Source organism: Sceloporus undulatus, chromosome 3 (assembly GCF_019175285.1).
Source record: "Sceloporus undulatus isolate JIND9_A2432 ecotype Alabama chromosome 3, SceUnd_v1.1, whole genome shotgun sequence".
Lineage (NCBI taxonomy): Eukaryota > Metazoa > Chordata > Lepidosauria > Squamata > Phrynosomatidae > Sceloporus > Sceloporus undulatus.
In genome coordinates, this window is record NC_056524.1 from 213,457,861 (window position 1) to 213,475,310 (window position 17,450).

The 17,450-nt window shown below is 42.4% G+C and overlaps 2 protein-coding genes across 4 annotated transcripts in view; both read left to right on the forward strand.

Moving 5' to 3' along the window:
• ZFYVE27 (zinc finger FYVE-type containing 27) overlaps positions 1 to 17,450 on the forward strand; it is a 668,411-nt gene that overhangs the window by 502,889 nt on the left and 148,072 nt on the right. The window lies entirely within an intron of this gene.
• UBTD1 (ubiquitin domain containing 1) overlaps positions 5,108 to 17,450 on the forward strand; it is a 29,532-nt gene continuing 17,189 nt past the window's right edge. The window contains exon 1 of the mRNA XM_042458812.1: positions 5,108 to 5,436. Within this exon, the coding sequence (XP_042314746.1) occupies positions 5,367 to 5,436 (70 nt within the window). The 5' untranslated portion in view covers positions 5,108 to 5,366. The remainder of the gene's footprint in view (positions 5,437 to 17,450) is intronic.

A 17,450-nucleotide genomic window follows, 5' to 3' on the forward strand; every position in this document is an offset into this window, starting at 1 on the left:
CAAAACACACTGCAGAAATAATCCAGTTTAAGACTATAGCTTATTGGGCCACCAGAGGCTATTGTGGCACCATCTTGAGACTGTACTTTGTTGTGGCACCAGAGCTCTCCGTGACAGAGAAGACTAAATGTCTCACATAACTACAGTTCCCAGAATCCCCTAGCATTGAGCCATTAAAGCTGACATGGCTCATTGCTAGGGAATTCTGGGGACTGTAGTTCTGTGAGATATTTAGCTTTCTCTGTCACAGAACTCTGATGCCACAATAAAGTACAGTTCCCAGGATTCCCTAGCACTGAGCCAGAACTGTTAAAGCGGTCTCAAGCTGGATTATTTCTGCAGTGTGTTTTGGACCTCAAGAGTCGTGGTCCAACGTTCAAACCAGATATGTGTGTGTTGTGTGCCTTCAAGTCGTTTCCGACTTATGGTGACCTTAGGTGAACCTATCATGGGGTTTTCTTTGGCATGTTTCTTCAGAGAGGGGTTTACCATGGCCTTCCCTTGAGGCTGAGAGAGTGTAACTCGCCTGAGTGGGTTTCATGACCAGGCAGGGAATTGAACCCAAGTCTCTAGTGTTGTTGTCCCAACATTCAAACCAGATGCCTTTCCCCACCGCCATTCCTTCTTCTCCTTTTGTGTTATGTCTTTTTAGATGAGTGATCCCCAAACTATGCTTTTTAAGGGGTTTTGGACTTCAGCTCCCAGAATCCCAGACTATTGGCCAACATGGCTGAGGCTTCTGGGAACTGAAGCCCAAAATCTCTTAAAAGGCACCGTTTGGGAACCACTGTTTTAGATTGTAAGCCTGAAGGTAGGGAACTGTCTAATTAACTATCTGTAGGCCGCTCTGAGAGCCTTTGTGACTAAAGAGCGGGGGTATAAATACAATCAATCAATCAATGTGTGTGTGTGTTGTGTGCCTGCTTCAAGTCGTTCTGACTTATGGCAACCTTAGTATTGTGTTTTCTAAGAATTCAAAGATATATCCATGTAAGTCTGTAGAATCAGCATGTAGAAAGAGATCTTGTTAGTCTCAAAGGTGCTACAAGATCTCTCTACAGGGGTTTTTCTAGACAAGTTGTTTCAGTAGGGGTTTGTCAGTGTCATCCTCTGAGACTGAGAGAGTGTGACTTACCCCAAGTGACCCAGTGGATTTATGTAGCTGAGCTGGGATTCGAACCCTGCTCTTCAAAGTCGTACAGTAGTTCCAAAACACTGCAAAAATATTCCAATTTGAGACTGCTTTAACTGCTCTGGCTCAGTGCTAGGGAATCCTGGGATTTGTAGCTTGTTGTGGCACCAGAGGTCTCTGACAGAGAAAGCTGAATGTCTCAGAAAACTAGTTTCCAGAATTCCCGAGCATTGATCCAGGACAGTTAAAGCAGTCTCAAACTGGATTATTTCTGCAGTATGTTTTGGACCTATGTTGTTAGAAATGGTGGCTTAGTGATAAGGAAATAAAATAAATATTAATTTTAATTATGAAGGGTGGCCAAGTGTGCCAAAGTTGCATATAAAAGCTTTCTGGGGTCTGAGGAGATTCAGACTTTAGAATAAGGTCAGAGGGAGGACTGTGTAAGAAGTACTAGTAATTTAATTTCCACGCGTTTGTTCGCTCGTGTATGCACATTTTAAATTGCTTGGTTAACAAAACAGATATGTCAAACAAAAATAGATATTGTAGACTAGGCAAGTTAGATACTATAGACTAGGCAAGTTATTTAAACAGTATACGAGGAGGATCACATTGTGATTCAAAACGTTATTGTGCGCTTTCCAGCCATTTCTATCTTATGGTGAATTTAAGTCCAACATATTACAGTGTTTTCTTGGCACTTGCAAAATCCCCAGTGGGTTTAGATTCCTGTGGAAAGAATACTTTCTGCACTGTAGCAAGAAACAGTAAAACAAAGGAAAATCCTTTAATGTTGTTTTTGTTTTTTGTTCTCTAGGATGATGTTATTGATGAACTAAATAGAATTCAGGACTCTTTCCAAAGTACCACTTATCTAGCTTTGCTGGTGAAAAATTGCTCCCTCCATACAGTAATGCATCTGTTCTTATTTCTGTACATTTACATTGTGTCTGCAGTATTTTTAATGTAGATAAAGACTATACATCTAATCTTTCCTCCTGAGCAAAGGAGAGAGGAATAATTGCTGTGAGATTGTAATAGCGATGCAGATCCAAACTTCTTTTCAAAATGAGGTTCCCACAAAGGAAAAACTAAAGGCAAATGTGATTAATTTCTTTTTATTCAAACGTTGTCTTTATTTTTGTGCATCACTCTGGATAGCTTTGTAGAAAAATGACACATACCTTGAAATAAATAACTGGCTTGCCAATGGAGCAAAAGTTTTAACCAGTGAAGAACGACTTCCAAATAAGTACTGTTGGATAAACTGATTAAAGAAATATCCAAACCACACTGCAGAAATAATCCAGTTAGAGACAGCTTTAACTGCCTCAGTGCTAGGGAATCCTGGAAAGTGTAGTTCATTGTAGTACCAGAGCTCTCTGACAAACTACCGTCCCCATAATTCCCTAGCATTGATCCAGTGCAATTAAAGCGGTTTCAGAATGGATTATTTCTGCAGTGTGTTTTGGACCAAAAGAGACGGTATTAATATTATACTTAACCCCCATGAAGGTATTGACATCTTGTAAAAACCAGGCCATCAGGACTTGTGTATGAGACAGACTCTATTTGAGAAAATTGGGTATGGCTGTTTTACCCAGTGTGGAACAATCTTTATTTCAAATTTACAATGCCTCATAGATAAGATCCGGCATTATGCTTCGAAACCCAATATAACCAGCTGCAGTATTCTCATTAGAGAACAGTATTGTGTAAACTGCCAAAGAACTTAGATAGGAATACCTGGGAGAGATTCAGATCTGTACCTTGGGTAGGCAGAAGGTAGATAGGAATATACTTACAGAATACTGGGTAATTTATAATATAAAGGAAAGGGCTTTTGGTTTCCAGTAGTTTAATAATAGCAAGTAAACATAAGGTAGAATCTTCTTTTGTGGCTGGCTTTATAACTGTCACGTAATTCTTAGCTTCATTATTTCCCATAAAGTGATTGCTTTGACTAGGGCTTTTTGCAGCCCTACTAATAATTCATTGATTATAAGCAGATCTTTGTGCAGTTCTGTTAACCAGTTTTAGTGCTGTGTTAGAATCACCAATCTAGAATAATTAAGATATAGATACATAAACACAGGTCATCCTAGTCTATGACTCAAAAACTATAGTTGATATTTAGCTCCACTTCCTTCGTCAGCATTTGCATCTAGATTCTCTACCGCAGCCACTATTTTGCACCTGCCTATGGCTGGTGGACTCTGGTTTTATTTCAATGTTTTTCCTTCATAGGCTATAGCCATAACAATTATTCAGATAATTTATTAATTAATATTTACATCAGTGCAGGTGAGCCCAGTCTAGAGCAACGGTTCTCAAACTTTGGTCTTCAAATCCCCAAAGTCCTAGCCAATAGTATGGCCAATGCTCATGAATTCTGGGAACTCTGAAGTCTCAAACATCTGGAGAACCAAAAACTGAAAACCACTGCTCCACATACAGTAATAAAGAGTGCAACTTTGACAGGAGGAGGTTATGATCTCTGCAGTGGGGGAGGCGGCAAAGGATGGGGAGTACTGGGAGAAGCAAAGACATTAGGCAACAGAGATTGTAGAGGAATAAGAAAAGCAATAGTAACAAACATTAGGCAGATAAAAAGAACTTAGTGGTCAGTCCCTGGCATAGAACATTCCCAAAATGAAACAAAATTAGATTTTGCACTGTATTGCAATTCATACAGCTGTGGGAAGGTCAGAGCTCAGTGACAGAAAAGACACTCTGAATGATGAAAGCCTCCAATTCAGTCAGAAAGGAAAACTCCGAAATACCTTGCCCAGAACCCAGAACTATTCACCTGTAGCCACTTAGTACTGAGCTACATGTACCATGTGAGACCAGCGTGGTGTATTGGTTTGAGTGTTGGACTATGACTCTGAGACCAGGGTTCGAATCCTGGCTCAACCATGGAAACCTATTAGGTGACCTTGGGCAAGTCACATCCTCTCAGCCTCAGGGAAAGGCAACATCCTCTCAGGAAGCTTGCCAAGAAAAACTCATGATAGTGTTGCCTTAGGGTTGCTGTCAGTCAGAAATGACTTGAAGGCACACAACAACAAAATCTGTACCTTAAGTCTGACTTGGTATAAGCAGACCATTTTTAGGGACAGGGTTTACGCATCCTTGTCTCTCTCCCTCTTCCAAATGAGGGCATTATCCCACAATATAAATTCTGTCCTTGCCCCCAATGAAATTTTCCTTCAGTCTCCAAATTCCTAGCATTGCAGTAACTTTTCAGTTGCACATTTAGAAATGGAGAGCATGACCAAATAAAAGCTAAAAACACTCATGTAAATGTAAATCCATGCTTCTTCGTCATGCTCAGATTATTATTATTAGTATTAAACTTTATTTGTAAAGCGCTGTAAGTTTATACAGTGCTGTACATAAAATAAAAATAAAGTGGACCTGCTCTAGAAAACAGAATAGAAAATTGAAACACAACAATATCGTAGAGGACACTGTGGGATTCCTGCTGGAGGCTGAAAGGGAGGACATGGCCAAACAAAAAAGCTAAAAATACTAATGAAAATGTAAATCCATCCTTTTTAGTCATGCTCAGAATGGAGGACGTTGTGGGATTCCTCCTGGACATGGCCAAACCAAAGCTCAAAACCCTCCTAGAAAGACAAATGCATGCTTAACCCTAGGCCTGCTCCAAAGGGAGGACATGTAGGTCTTCCTCCTGGACACAAGGCTGAATAAAAACTGAGGACAAGAGTAGAAATGTAAACCCATGCTTCTTAGTCCTGCTCAAAATGGAGGACATTGGGGAACTCCTCCTCCTGAAATGGAGGACAAGGACCAAACAGAGGCTAGAAACATATACCCCTGCTCCTTAGTCCTGCTAAGGACCTAAGGCTGTGATGGAGGAGGATAGAGGAGGAGGTCCTGAGGCCCCGCCCCTCCTCTTCCTGGGCGGGGCATTGGGGGAAGGTCACGTGAGCACTTGGGGGCGGGGCTTCGAGTGCCCACTGGGGCGTCCGGGGATCCTCCTGGGCTGCTGCTTCAGAGACCCTTCAGCTCTCGAAGGAGGAGGATCAGGCGCAGGGTCCTCTGCTGAGCCTGGGAGCCTTCCTGGCCGGGCCTTTCTTCTTGCCTTCCTGGGCGCCTGGCAGTCCCTTCTGGGCCGAAGTGAGAAAGTTTGCCCGGTGTTCCGGCCCCATGAGGAGCGGGAGAGCCCCCGGCCGGGCTCAGGAGCTCCAGAGGGGCCGAAGCCATGGGCAGCTGCGTCGGCAGGCAGCGCAGGGAGAGGCCCACCGCCCCGGGACACCCCAGGAAGAGGGCAGGTGAGTGGCAGCAAGGGGGCACGCTGGGCTTCTTAGCCCTGCTCAAAATGGAGGACCCTTTGTGGGATTCTCCCTGGAGAGGAGGAGGACAGAAGGCTGGAGTGTAGGACATGGCCAGCATTAAGAGTTAAAAGCACTCATGGAAATGTAAATACAGACTTTTAAAGTCATGTCAAAATGGAGGACATGGCCAAAAAGAGCTCAAAAGACTCCTAGAAATATTCTTAGTCCTGCTCAAAATGGAGGACCTTTGTGGGATTCTTCTTGGAGACAGGAGGTTGGAAAGTAGGACATGACCAAATAAAAACACTCATAGAAATGTAAATGCATGCTTCTTAATCATGGTCAAGATGTAGTAGATTGCCAAATCAAAGTTCAAAACATTCCTAGAAATATAAATTAGTGCTTCTTAGTCCTGCTCAAAATGGAGAAGATTTGTGGGATTCCTCCTGGACAGAAGGCTGAAATGGAGGGTGTGTCTTGGGAAAGGAGGACCTCTGGCCATCCTGTCTGGTGAACCCAGGGTGACTAAAAGTCCTTGCTGGAAAGGAGGACAATGCACTGCAGAATGTAGGACATTCAGGGAAAATGTAAGACATGACCAAATAAAAGCTAAAAACACTGCTAAGAAATAGAAATTCATGGTTCATGGTCATGCTCAAAATGGAGGACATTTGTGGAATTCCTCCTAGACAGAAGGTTGAAATGGATGGCAAGTCTCTCCCTGCCCCTCTCCTCTGGCCTCCACCCACTAAATCAAGTACCAAGCCAGGGGACAGGCACCTCTTGGGGGTCTTTTCCTGCCCAAAGTGGACAGAGGCCCACTTCTGAAGACAGGTCAAATAAAGGTTATATAGAGGAGGATATGGCTTCCTCTAACCCTTAAGATGGATGGGAAGGTCCCATTCTGGACATTAGGGAACTAATCTGAACTGACTGGAACAATCTGCTCTTCCTTGGAGGGGCAAAGCGTCTGTGTGGGAATATGGTTAGTGGCTCTCCCTGCCACTGTCCTCCAGAAATCCCAATTCCTCCTGGTCCCTCGTACTCCTTACCCAGCTAAAGTGTGGGATGTCCCAGAAACTCACCTACTGTACTTATCTTATGTAAGAGGCAGTCCAGCCCGTCTCACCAGATGGGTTGGAAATGGAAACTCCTGTACAGGGTGACCAGATGTCCTAACCGCCGAGGAGCATAAGGCATCGCAAAATGTAGGGCATTCAAGGAAAATGGAGGACTTCGAAAACTAAAAGGTAAAAAAAGCACTCATCTAAATATAAATGCATCCTCCTTAATCATGCTCAGAATTGAGGACATTTTGGAATTCCTCCTGGACAGAAGGCTGAAATCTAGGATATGTCTTGGAAAAGGAGGAGGATTGGTCATCCTGCTCCTGTAGCTCCTCTCCCCACAGTCACAGGGCTAGGGACAGCCTTGAGGCCATCAGGTGCTCCATCAAAACCTGGTGAGTTAAATCATGAGGCATGAACATCTTCATTAGGCATTAGGTGTGAGCCTTCAGGAAATATACTCTCCCAGGATGTGGTGAGGCCATGTTGGTCAAGGCTGTTGCTGCTGTTAAGAGAACATGGCCTTCTCTAAAGTTAGGCTCCAGAACACTTGTCTGGTTTCAGGTTCAAAGACCTTGGTCCAAAATACACTGAAGAAATAATCCAGTTTGAGACCACTTTAATTGCCCTGGCTCAGTGCTGGGAATTCTGGAAACTGTAGTTTTGTGAGATATTTAGTTTTCTCTGGCAAAGAGCTCTGGTGCCACAATAAACTGTAATTCCCAGGATTCCCTAGCACTGAACCAAGACAGTTAAAGCAGTCTCATAATGGATTATTTCTGTAGGGTGTGTTTTGGACCTCAGTAACTCCTTTGCAGGATGAGGAGAAGGGAGTTACTCTGGGCTTTGCTGTGTACATGTGAGCCTTTCTCAGCCCATGTGCACAAGACCTGCCCTGACTTGTCTTAGTCCAGGTCAGTTGAGAGCACAGTTGGTTCCTGCTTTGGATGGGTCAGCTCATTCTCACAATGTTGGACCCGCATTAATTGGGATCAATAGCAGAAACAGCTGTAACTCCATAAGCTCATCAGCAGTTCGTGGCATCCGCACTGGTGTGCACATACTGATACAGGATTTTTTGGAGACAGGGCTGAGATGTTCAGCAGAAGAGAAGCCTGTGCAGGCATGAGAGGATTGAAAGTATAGTTTCTGTGTTAGGCTGCTCTGGTTAATTATTGTTATTTCTTAAACCTGCAAATAATCCAGGTGATACAAGAGTCCTTGCCTAGTTATGTGCTTGAAGTGCCACCTTGATAGTTGTCATCCCCCACAATGTTTTTCAAATTCTTCATAGAAAAAGAAGAGAGTTGCCAGGGGGACCCTCTTGCTTTTACAAGGTTGTTTCTCCTTGATTTCAGGGAGCCACTGTGGGACTACGCTTGTTTAGGGAGATCCAGACTTTAGCTGTAAACTTGCTCTTTTCTTTCAGAAGCAGGGTTGTCCTGAGGTGCTCCCTTCCCAAAATGCAGTGAGACCTAGTGCTAACTTTGCTGAGGCCTGCAGACACACTGATACTAGACGCCACTGGCAGAACACACTGCCTGTTCTTGATTTATGCCATCTTGCATATTCTGTCTCTAGAGGCAATCCCATGATAGACTGAGGAGAGCTCTGGTTAAGTTTCTTGAAGAGCTTTACGCATTTGTAGTCGTGATTTGGATAACAGGAATACTTACTGGAATTGTTCTTTTTTAAATTTTTGTGGCACCATATGAATGACTTTTCTTTGGCATGAACATTCATCAACAACCAGCATAGCCTGAAAATGTTACTTGGGGTCTATAGTTTCTAGAATTCTTCAGCTAAAGGGATATTTTAGAATTGTTCAAAAAGTAAAATGTAAGTCTCGATACAGTGCTTGTTGTGATCACTGCATGAATCTTAAAGGAAGCAGCTCTAGTAGAAGCTCACACCAGAATAAACTACTTTTAAAGTGCTGTGACACGTTTTATTTATCTTCTTGGTGCTACCAACTACATCTACTGTTCCAGAATTTACTTCTTGAAAGATGTGATCATGTACTTTAAAAGAAAAGTAAACACGTCACACATTCTGCAAGGCTTGTTTGCAAACTGTTGTCTGCAGCAATAGTTAACTGCTGGTTGTCAGGGTAGTAGCGGCTGAGTTATGAGAAATGAGAAAGACTGCAGCTCACTTCTTTGGTAAAATCTCTGGGGAGCCATTGCTAGAAAGATGGACCAATGGACTGACCTTGTATAAAATATTTAATTTTAATATTTTTACTACATGTTATGGAAAGGATATAGTATTATAGTGAATCTAACACTGGGTGCAGTAAGGAGGTGGCATCAATAGAAAGAGACTTCTGGGAAATAATGGGTTTTCTTTTTAAATAGTTGCGTGCATGCGCACACATGCACACAGAATGTGATATAACGTAGGTGTGCACAAACATTTCACCCATGTTTGTTGCTGGCTCAGAGTTGGGAGCCTATATGTTCATGTACACACACCTTGTTACTGTAGGTGAGTGAAAGAAGGATTGATATTTTTAACGTTGATGGGAAATTAGCTGCAGTGAGGAGGCACCTGAGAGGGCTGCAGAATGAGAACCCACCAAATAGGTTTTGTAAACATATCAAACTCTGCTTTAGCTTTCTGTCTTTTCTACACTTACCTGGGAATAAGCCTTAATTAACATGATGTACTGACAGTTTCAAGTAAAAATGCTTTATTGTGGTGTTAGGGAATATGGGCCTCTGTCTATCCTAGAAATCTGGAACTGCTGTAGAACTTCGTGGTGGTCTTTACTCTTAACCGCTTATGAAAAGTTGTGCCAGCACTCCTGGTGATGTATTGCTGGCATTTGGAAAGCACAGGCAATGTGAGCTTGGCTATATTACTGAGAAGCGGCACAAATACATCCCTGGTACAATTTATCCCAGAATGTTATCTGGAAACTGCCCAGTTAAGTACAAGCCTTTGGCTGTTGAATTCTGGTTTAACTAACTATTGCCTTCTAAGAAACATATTCATTGGTGTACATTATACTGTACTGAAGTCTAGAGTTTAGCAAAGATGCTCTTAAGAAGGTGTCTTTTCTCAATGGATAGGAAAATAAGGTTTTCTCTGGTTTTACCTTAGCTAGTGATAATCCAGCACATATGGAGAACATCAGAGGAGGCACTGAACATCTCATGAAACTTTGGGAAGGGTCAAATCTTGAGCACAGGTACTTTCAGCACACTCCAACCTAACTTCTAATGTGTATGTATCTAATTATGCCAGTGTCAGTTTAAGGGCCTTCATCTTAGCTTTCAGTTCTAAGTGATGGATCCAGTGCTGTTAAATTCAGGCTTGCACGTCTTCCTAGAAATGACTGGATTTATGTTATGGTTAGAGTGGTGTTTGTATCTCCTTGTATTGTTTCTCTGGGGCTCAGGCTGTTTGGGACAGTATGTTCTTGTAGCTTAGGGATTCATTTTGCATGCATGGATAAACATAATATGCAAAATTGCTAGCACATGGGTTTGATTTACTGATAGGCCTATGAAGTTCCTTAGCTGTTTTGGATTGCTGGATTTCACAGGTCCTTCAGTGATTCAGATCCATATGTTACCAATTTACACATCACATTTGTCTGTGAATGTACATTAAGATAGTGGAATGATTCCCAAAATGTAGTGTGTGAATCCACCCTTGGAGGATCTCATTTGGTGCCATGCCATGTGATTGACTGACATGTTTCTTTTTCTTTAAGAAGTGTGACTCCAGAATACACCCTACCATAACCTGAAACTGGCCCCACCAAGGGACTCCAAGACTGACTCATGCATTTGCTTTCCTCACGCAACCACTGATTGCAGTTGCTTGTGTGTTGATCCCAGCAATAATTACTGTTTTGTAGGAGGCAGAAAAAGAGAAACAGGAAGTAGGGAGGGATGAATAAGTGGGCTGAAAGCAGGATTTGGAAGTTATGTCTTTCTAGAGAAGAGCCTGACTGCACTGGGCCAATAAAGGACAAGCAGGTGGGTTGCATAAGAGAAAGAGGTCTGGTAAAGATGAATATTTGGGAAGACCAGGCTTAGTAAGAGTTCATAGTTGTTGAATGAATATATATCCTTCTTTTCTCCTCAAAAAAGACATCACTTAAAATGGAGATAGAAAATATTTTAAAAGTTTAGAAGAAGCAGCCAGTCTTTAAAACATGTTTACAACAAGCTAAACACATAAGGAACAACAAAAAGAGCCAAAAAATAAAGCTGATGAAAGCAAAGTCAAATGCATATCTAAGGAGAAATGATTTTAACTGTTGCCAGCACAGGTAAAAAGTAAGGTGACCTAACCTTGTGGGGAATTATCTCTCAAAACAATTTTTTCTGGGCTTCATGTCCAAATTGTGGTTTCACAGTAATATGTGCTTTGATTTTGTAAGGAAATGGACATATTGAATAGCGTTGGTTGGAATAATCAGTCTTCTGTGACTATCGCTTGTGGCACTGTCTTTACAACAGTAAGAAATCACCCCTGCATGCATTTGCAACATATGCCACATGTGTGCTTATATGCACACACACTTCCTCTTGCTCATCTGTTACACCATTTGAGCTGTTACATCATCTGATCAGATCCTACACCTCTCTTGTGCATCTTCAGCCTTTATCCCAGCTCCTACCATAACTATTAACCCCTCTCCCAGTGCCATTGTCTGAAATATCTGGGCTCACATTAGCCAGGAAGATTACTGATTGATTGATTGATGTGCCTCAATGAGGAAATCAAAATAGTTAAAGAATTCCCATGCCTAGGATCAAACATTGATCAGAATGGTGACTGCAGTCAAAAAATAAGAAGATGACTAGGAATGGGAAGAGCAGCTGTGAAAGAACTAGACAAGATCCTAAAGTGAACAGATCAACCCTGGAAGCCAAGGTGATCAAACTGACTGTCGTACTTTGGCCACATGAGAAGGTACGGCTCATTACACAGCTGAACACTGAAATTAGAATTGTACAAGTCATTGTATTCCCCATCATCATGTATGGATGTGAGAGCTGGACAGTGAAAAAAGCAGATAAGAAGTAAATCAATTCATTGGAGATGTGGTGCTGGAGAAGAGTGCTGAAGATACCATGGACAACCAAAAAGTCAAATGGGTCCTTGAACAGATCAAGCCTGGAAGCCAAGGTGATCAAACTGAGGTTGTCGTACTTTGGCCACATGAGAAGGCACAGCTCATTACAAAAGACAATAATGCTAGTAAAGGTAAAGGGTAGTAGTAGTAAAGATAGAGAGTAGTAGATAGAGAGGAAGACCACATGCCGGATGAATAAACTCCATGGGGGAGGTCATGGATCTGAATTTGTAGAAACTAAGCAGAGCAGTGGAGGACTGTGAAGATGCCTCATCCGCAGGGTCCCTATGAGTCATGGTCAACTTGTGAGCGGTTAACAACAACAAAGTCCACCTTTTTACAGGCAGCTTACAAATGTTTTTTTTAAAAAGGTACAGCTAAAAAATTAGTCATACAAACGTTTAAAATATGATTAATTATTAATAAAATTAAAAGCAGTTAAAAGCAAATAACTAAAAGAATGGCAAATATAAAAACACAGCCCATGGAAGTCCTCCCACCAAGCAGTCAGCCCTCAAAGATCTGCCTACAAAAGGATAGCAAGGAGTGGTCTGGTCCAGCTTTTCTAGAAGGGTGCTCTGGAGCTTAGGAGCAGCCACTGAATCCCTCTCCATGTTTCCACCGGATGTAACTGTGAGGGTGATAGACTGGGCATCCTCAAAAGATCTCAGGCCACAGGCAGGCTCATATAGAAGATATGATCCTTCAGATAACCTAGAATTCAGCTGTATGGGGGCTTTGTAGGTCATGACCAGCACTTTGAACTGTGCCCAGAAACAGCCTGGCAGCCAGTGGAGCTATTGTAACAAAGGGAGTTGTGTGCTCCCTGTAGCCAGCTCCAGTTAACAATATGGCTACAGCTCCTTGGGCCAGCAGAATTTTTGAATGCTCTTCAAAGGCAGTCCTATGTGGAACATGTTACAGTAATTCAGATGGGATGTAACTAAGCCTGCATCTGCACTGCAGAAATAATGCAGTTTGACACAGCTTTAACTGTCATGGTCAGTGCTGTGAAATCCTGGGATTTGTAGTTTGTTGTCGCACCAAAGCTCTCTGACAGAAAAGGATAACTATCTCACTTTGGGGCAGCCGCCCCTTTACTGGCCGGATCGGGGCCGTGACAACTTCACACTGCGGCCCTGATCCAGCTACCGGAAAGCTCAAAAAGGAGCCGCAAAAAGTAACTCCTTTTTGTGCCCTCCAAGGGTGCCATAGCTATGGCGATGCAACTTCATGATGCCCCTTCAGTGCTGCATCATGTGGATGCAGCACTGGGGAGGGTGTCATGATGGTGTGCACTGTATAGACTGGTGCATGCCAAAATGACGCCCTGGGGGTGGGGTTAGAGTATCCAGCGTGCTGACGCTGCACCCTAACCCGGCCTGCAGGCAAGCACAAAGTCTGCTAGTCTGTATCAGGCCTTTGTTAGATAAATGAGAGGTAGAAACTCTTCATGATCTACTGCAATTCACCCAAAGATCTACCAGTAGGTCTTATTTGAAATTGCTAAATGTCCACCAGTATAATGGGCAATAAGTGTTTCTCAGCCTCCCCTCAGGTCTTCCCACTCTCCTTTTTTACTTTCTCCTGCTCTGCATTTGCTTATTGTACCTCTTTTGACACCATTGAGAGGTTTGCTATATTGAACCGGTGGATTTGTGTGAGCAACATATTCATGGCTCCATGAACAGCCATTGATTTGTCTGCTGTGATGTTGAAACGAGGTGTGTTTGCCTTGAATACTTCTTTTTAAGCCTGAGAGAATTTAAAGTCAAGGCCCATGAACATGCAAGTAAACATCTCTCTTATGAAAAAAAGTGCTATGGTCTTTCAGGTGATACCTTTAAGAGCCAGATTAGTTGAGCTGACTCAGTGTCTTCTTCCAGAAGAAAACAGACAAATCCTATGGCTCTAAGTGGAATCTAAGTACTAAATACTAAGCATTTCTTTTATGCCCCATGATAGTGAAGGATTTTATAATAAAGAAAACTCTTAACTATCTTTGCTGCTATACTGGATAACTTATTGGATTAATAAACTAGAAGATCTTCCCAAATTTCAGAAATGTGGTATTTATGCTAGCATAATGCCACTTGAGCAGGTAGTTATGACAGAACTTAGATCCACAGTGTTTCGATATACTGAATTTGGCTTGAACTTGGTTCTGTTGAAATGTCTTCATCTATCCAACTGGATGCAGACCCCTGTGCCTGGTCATCCACATGCCTCAGAAATGTGAAGAGACACAGAAGAGCCACACTTTTAACCTGCTGTTTCATAGAAATCGTATCCATGTCCCCCTCTCTCTTGCCATAGAGCATTCTGCTCTATGTCATTCCACGCTATGCAGACATTCTCTTTTGGCTGGAGTTTCCACCTGCATGCAGCTGATCCTCACCTATAATGTTAATTACTGCCCTGTCCCCAATTCCCAGTCCTGGTTGTTTGTTTCACTCAGGAGGTATTGCCTGATGTCTCCCTACAGAGCAGCCTGGATAAATTGCACACCCAGGAGCCTAAGTTTAGACTGTGCTGCTTGTGGGTGTGGTATCCCCACTTGTCTTCAAAGGCAGTGAGGAAAAACAGGTGTATTTGGACTGTCAGTTAAAAGGGGCAAGTTTAGGGGATGAGAGCCTGTATGTGGCAATCCTGTTCTGCCATGTGCTCAGTGCCAATGTGAGACAGGAGCACCTTTTGCTGAGCCATCTATGAATACACTAGTTACAATAGGGCAGGTTTCCTGTATGTTTATTAGCTGTGTTGAAAGAGAGACTTTCAATCTTGTCATGTCACATCAAAATAGTTAAAGGATTCCTGTACCTAGGACCAACCTTGATCAGAATGGTGACTGTAGTCAAGAAATAAGAAGATAATTGGAATGGGAAGAGCAGTTTTGAAAGAACTAGACAGATTCCTAAAGAGTAAATATACAGCTGAGCACCAACGTTAGAATTGTCCAACCATTGTATTCCCCATCACCATGTATGGATGTGAGAGCTGGACTGTGGAAAAAGCAGATAAGAAGAAATTCAGTTAGAGATGTGGTGCTGGAGAAAAGTGCTGAGGATACTGTGGACAACCAGAAAGTCAAACAAATGGATCCTTCAACAGATCAAGCCTGAACTCTCCCTGGAATCCCAAAACGATCAAATCGAGGCTGCCGTACTTTATGAGAAGGCACTGCTCATTAGAAAAGACAATAATGCTAGGAAAGGTAGAGGCTGCTGAACTGAAAATTACCATTCTCTTTCCCACTCATCTGTTCTGGAGCACCATTTTGAAGAGTATACATTCACCTTAGCTGCCCCCACAAAGTCTGATGTAGGGTCTCTGTTTGTGCTGAGCCCCATGGCCTGTTCCCAAAGTGCAGAGCTAGGCACTACTGTGGAAGCAGTGCCAGCAAGATTTCTATTGATGTGGCTTTTTTAGCAGACTATTTTATTTCTCCTGCTGTTCTTTCTTCTCCTTGGTGTCAGTTTTGCAAGGCTTATGCTGGTCTGCTCTGGCTTTGCCTAGTTTGCCTAAAAGAGAAGAAAGTGCTGAGGGTGGGGAAGAAATGTTGCTTGATACAACTTACCATGGCTTAGACAGTCAAACAGCCAACCCAGGCATTTCCCAGTACTGTGTAACATTTTTCATTGGGCAGGACTGTCCTTGGCTAACTTGTCATACTTTTTCCAGTCCTGCTGGTGACTGCCTTCAGAAAATGCTGATGTCTTTGGTTTTCTTACAGAATGCTCCTTTTGTACAAAGGCAATTTATCTTCCAAGAACTTGTGCAGGGTAGAAGGAAAGTAGGCACAGCTGTAACTGAAGAACATATCCAGGCAAAAAATTACTAAGTGGTGGTGATATAGTGAATATAGCGCCTTGTTTCCAACTACACATAAAAGAGCAAATTGGTGGATCCTCTATCATGTGCAGCCATAGACACTCCGTTTATGCTACAGTGTCTGTGACTTCTCTGCCTGGGTGTGCTGTATGTCTTTGGTTCTTGTCATGGAAGTTATCCTGCAAGGGCACAGTGCTGAAAGCAACCAGATTGTGATGATGGACAAAGCAAAAGTTGTTGATGTTTTATGTACTGTATTCACATCAACTTGAGCTAGCCTTTAGACAAAATATTTCAAGATGCTGAACTCTTTGAGTTCAGTACTTCTCTTCTGAATTCTGTAACTTCTTCTGATAAGAGCTCCTTTACATTCCACTAATTCCCTTAGTCATACAAGAAGTGGTTTGATGAAGCTTCTTACTCACTCCTCACCATTCTTAGTTAAACTGGCTTGCTTGCTCATAATGGGCTGGTGTTTTTTGTTTTTTGCTAATGTCTCACCAAGCCTCAGATCCACTGACCTCTCTATCATTTCCTTTTGGTCCTGGGATTGCTGATGTCCCCTCCTTTTAGCATTAGCCCACCTGCTCTCCTTCACAGCTTTATATTCTTGAATAGTGAATATTCACATTGGCAATTTTTATGAAGTATATTATTTAGTTTTTAAACCAAATGCTTCCTGTACATTGTGAGCAAGGCAATGTTATAAGAGCTCAAAAGAACTCTACTGAAACAGACCCAGACAATAAAAAATATCATTTTTTGGATTATTTCTAAGATTCTCCCAGCCAGCATAGACAGTAGATGGGTGGTTGGGAGCTATAGTCCAAAACCTTTTCTAAATTCTGATCAGACCAGGCTCTTGTTTCTCAAACAAGCAGATATCTAGCGGAAGCTAAAAAGCAGGACATGGAGGCAGTAGCTTTCTCCCTCAGTTACTCTTCAGCTTTTGGTATTCCTAGCATGTAGCTATTGTACATAGATAACCAGTGATAGCATCCTCCTCCATTAACTTAACCATCATTAAAGTATCTAAGGTGGTGGCTCTTGCCGCAAGTGTCAAGAAAGAAAATTCTAATCTGCTCAAGTGGCACCCACAAAATATTCCAGCATCATCCTTTAGGTACTGGAGAGATGATGATTGTTTCCAGGAGAAACTTTGATTGTGATCTTGCCATATCTCACTTATGGAAGTTTTTGGGAAATGTAGACAACATCCTATACTGATACTATTTCTATGTTTTCCGTAGGCTTCTTCCATCTTTTTTCTTAACTTGCTACAGTGGTACCCCGGGTTACGAATTTAATTCGTTCCGCCGCCGCGTTCGTAACCCGAAAATCTTCGTAAGCCGAAAAAGCCATAGGCGCTAATAGTGAAAGCCGCGATTTCGTGCGAAAAAGCGCCGAAAAGCACCAAAATTTTTTTCTTAACCCGAAATAACCTTCGTAACCCGGAACAGTTTTTTTCAATGGATTTTTTTCGTAACCCGGAAATTTCGTAAGGCGGCGCATTCGTATCCCGGGGTACCACTGTATATCTAGAATTTTTAAGATTGTAATCTTGATAGCATCCACTAGAGCATCCATTCATCTGTACTGTTTTCCATTATTTGCTTAGAGTGGTTGTGATATCAGCAGTGAAGCCTAGAGTTTTGCATCATCACAGTATTCCATCACCATCTCAGTTCTGGATGATCTATATCTAGAAACACTATTCCCATTTCCCCCAAGCTTCCTTCTCAGCTTTATGTATGGAAATTCTCTTTCATTTGGACAGTAGCTGAAGTTGGTGTTGTTCTACCTGTCTCCTAGAGCAGAGATGTTTCATGGCACTATCCAGAAATCACAGACCTGCTGGACATGGAGGAACAGAACTTCCGAAGCTATCTGTAAAACAGCCTGTACAGAAAGGCCTGTACTGTCCTTCAAATATATTAAACATGTGAGATATTCATGTGCCGGCATAGCCAGTCTGCCTTGCATTATTTTGTGACTATTATCCACCTACTCCCACACTG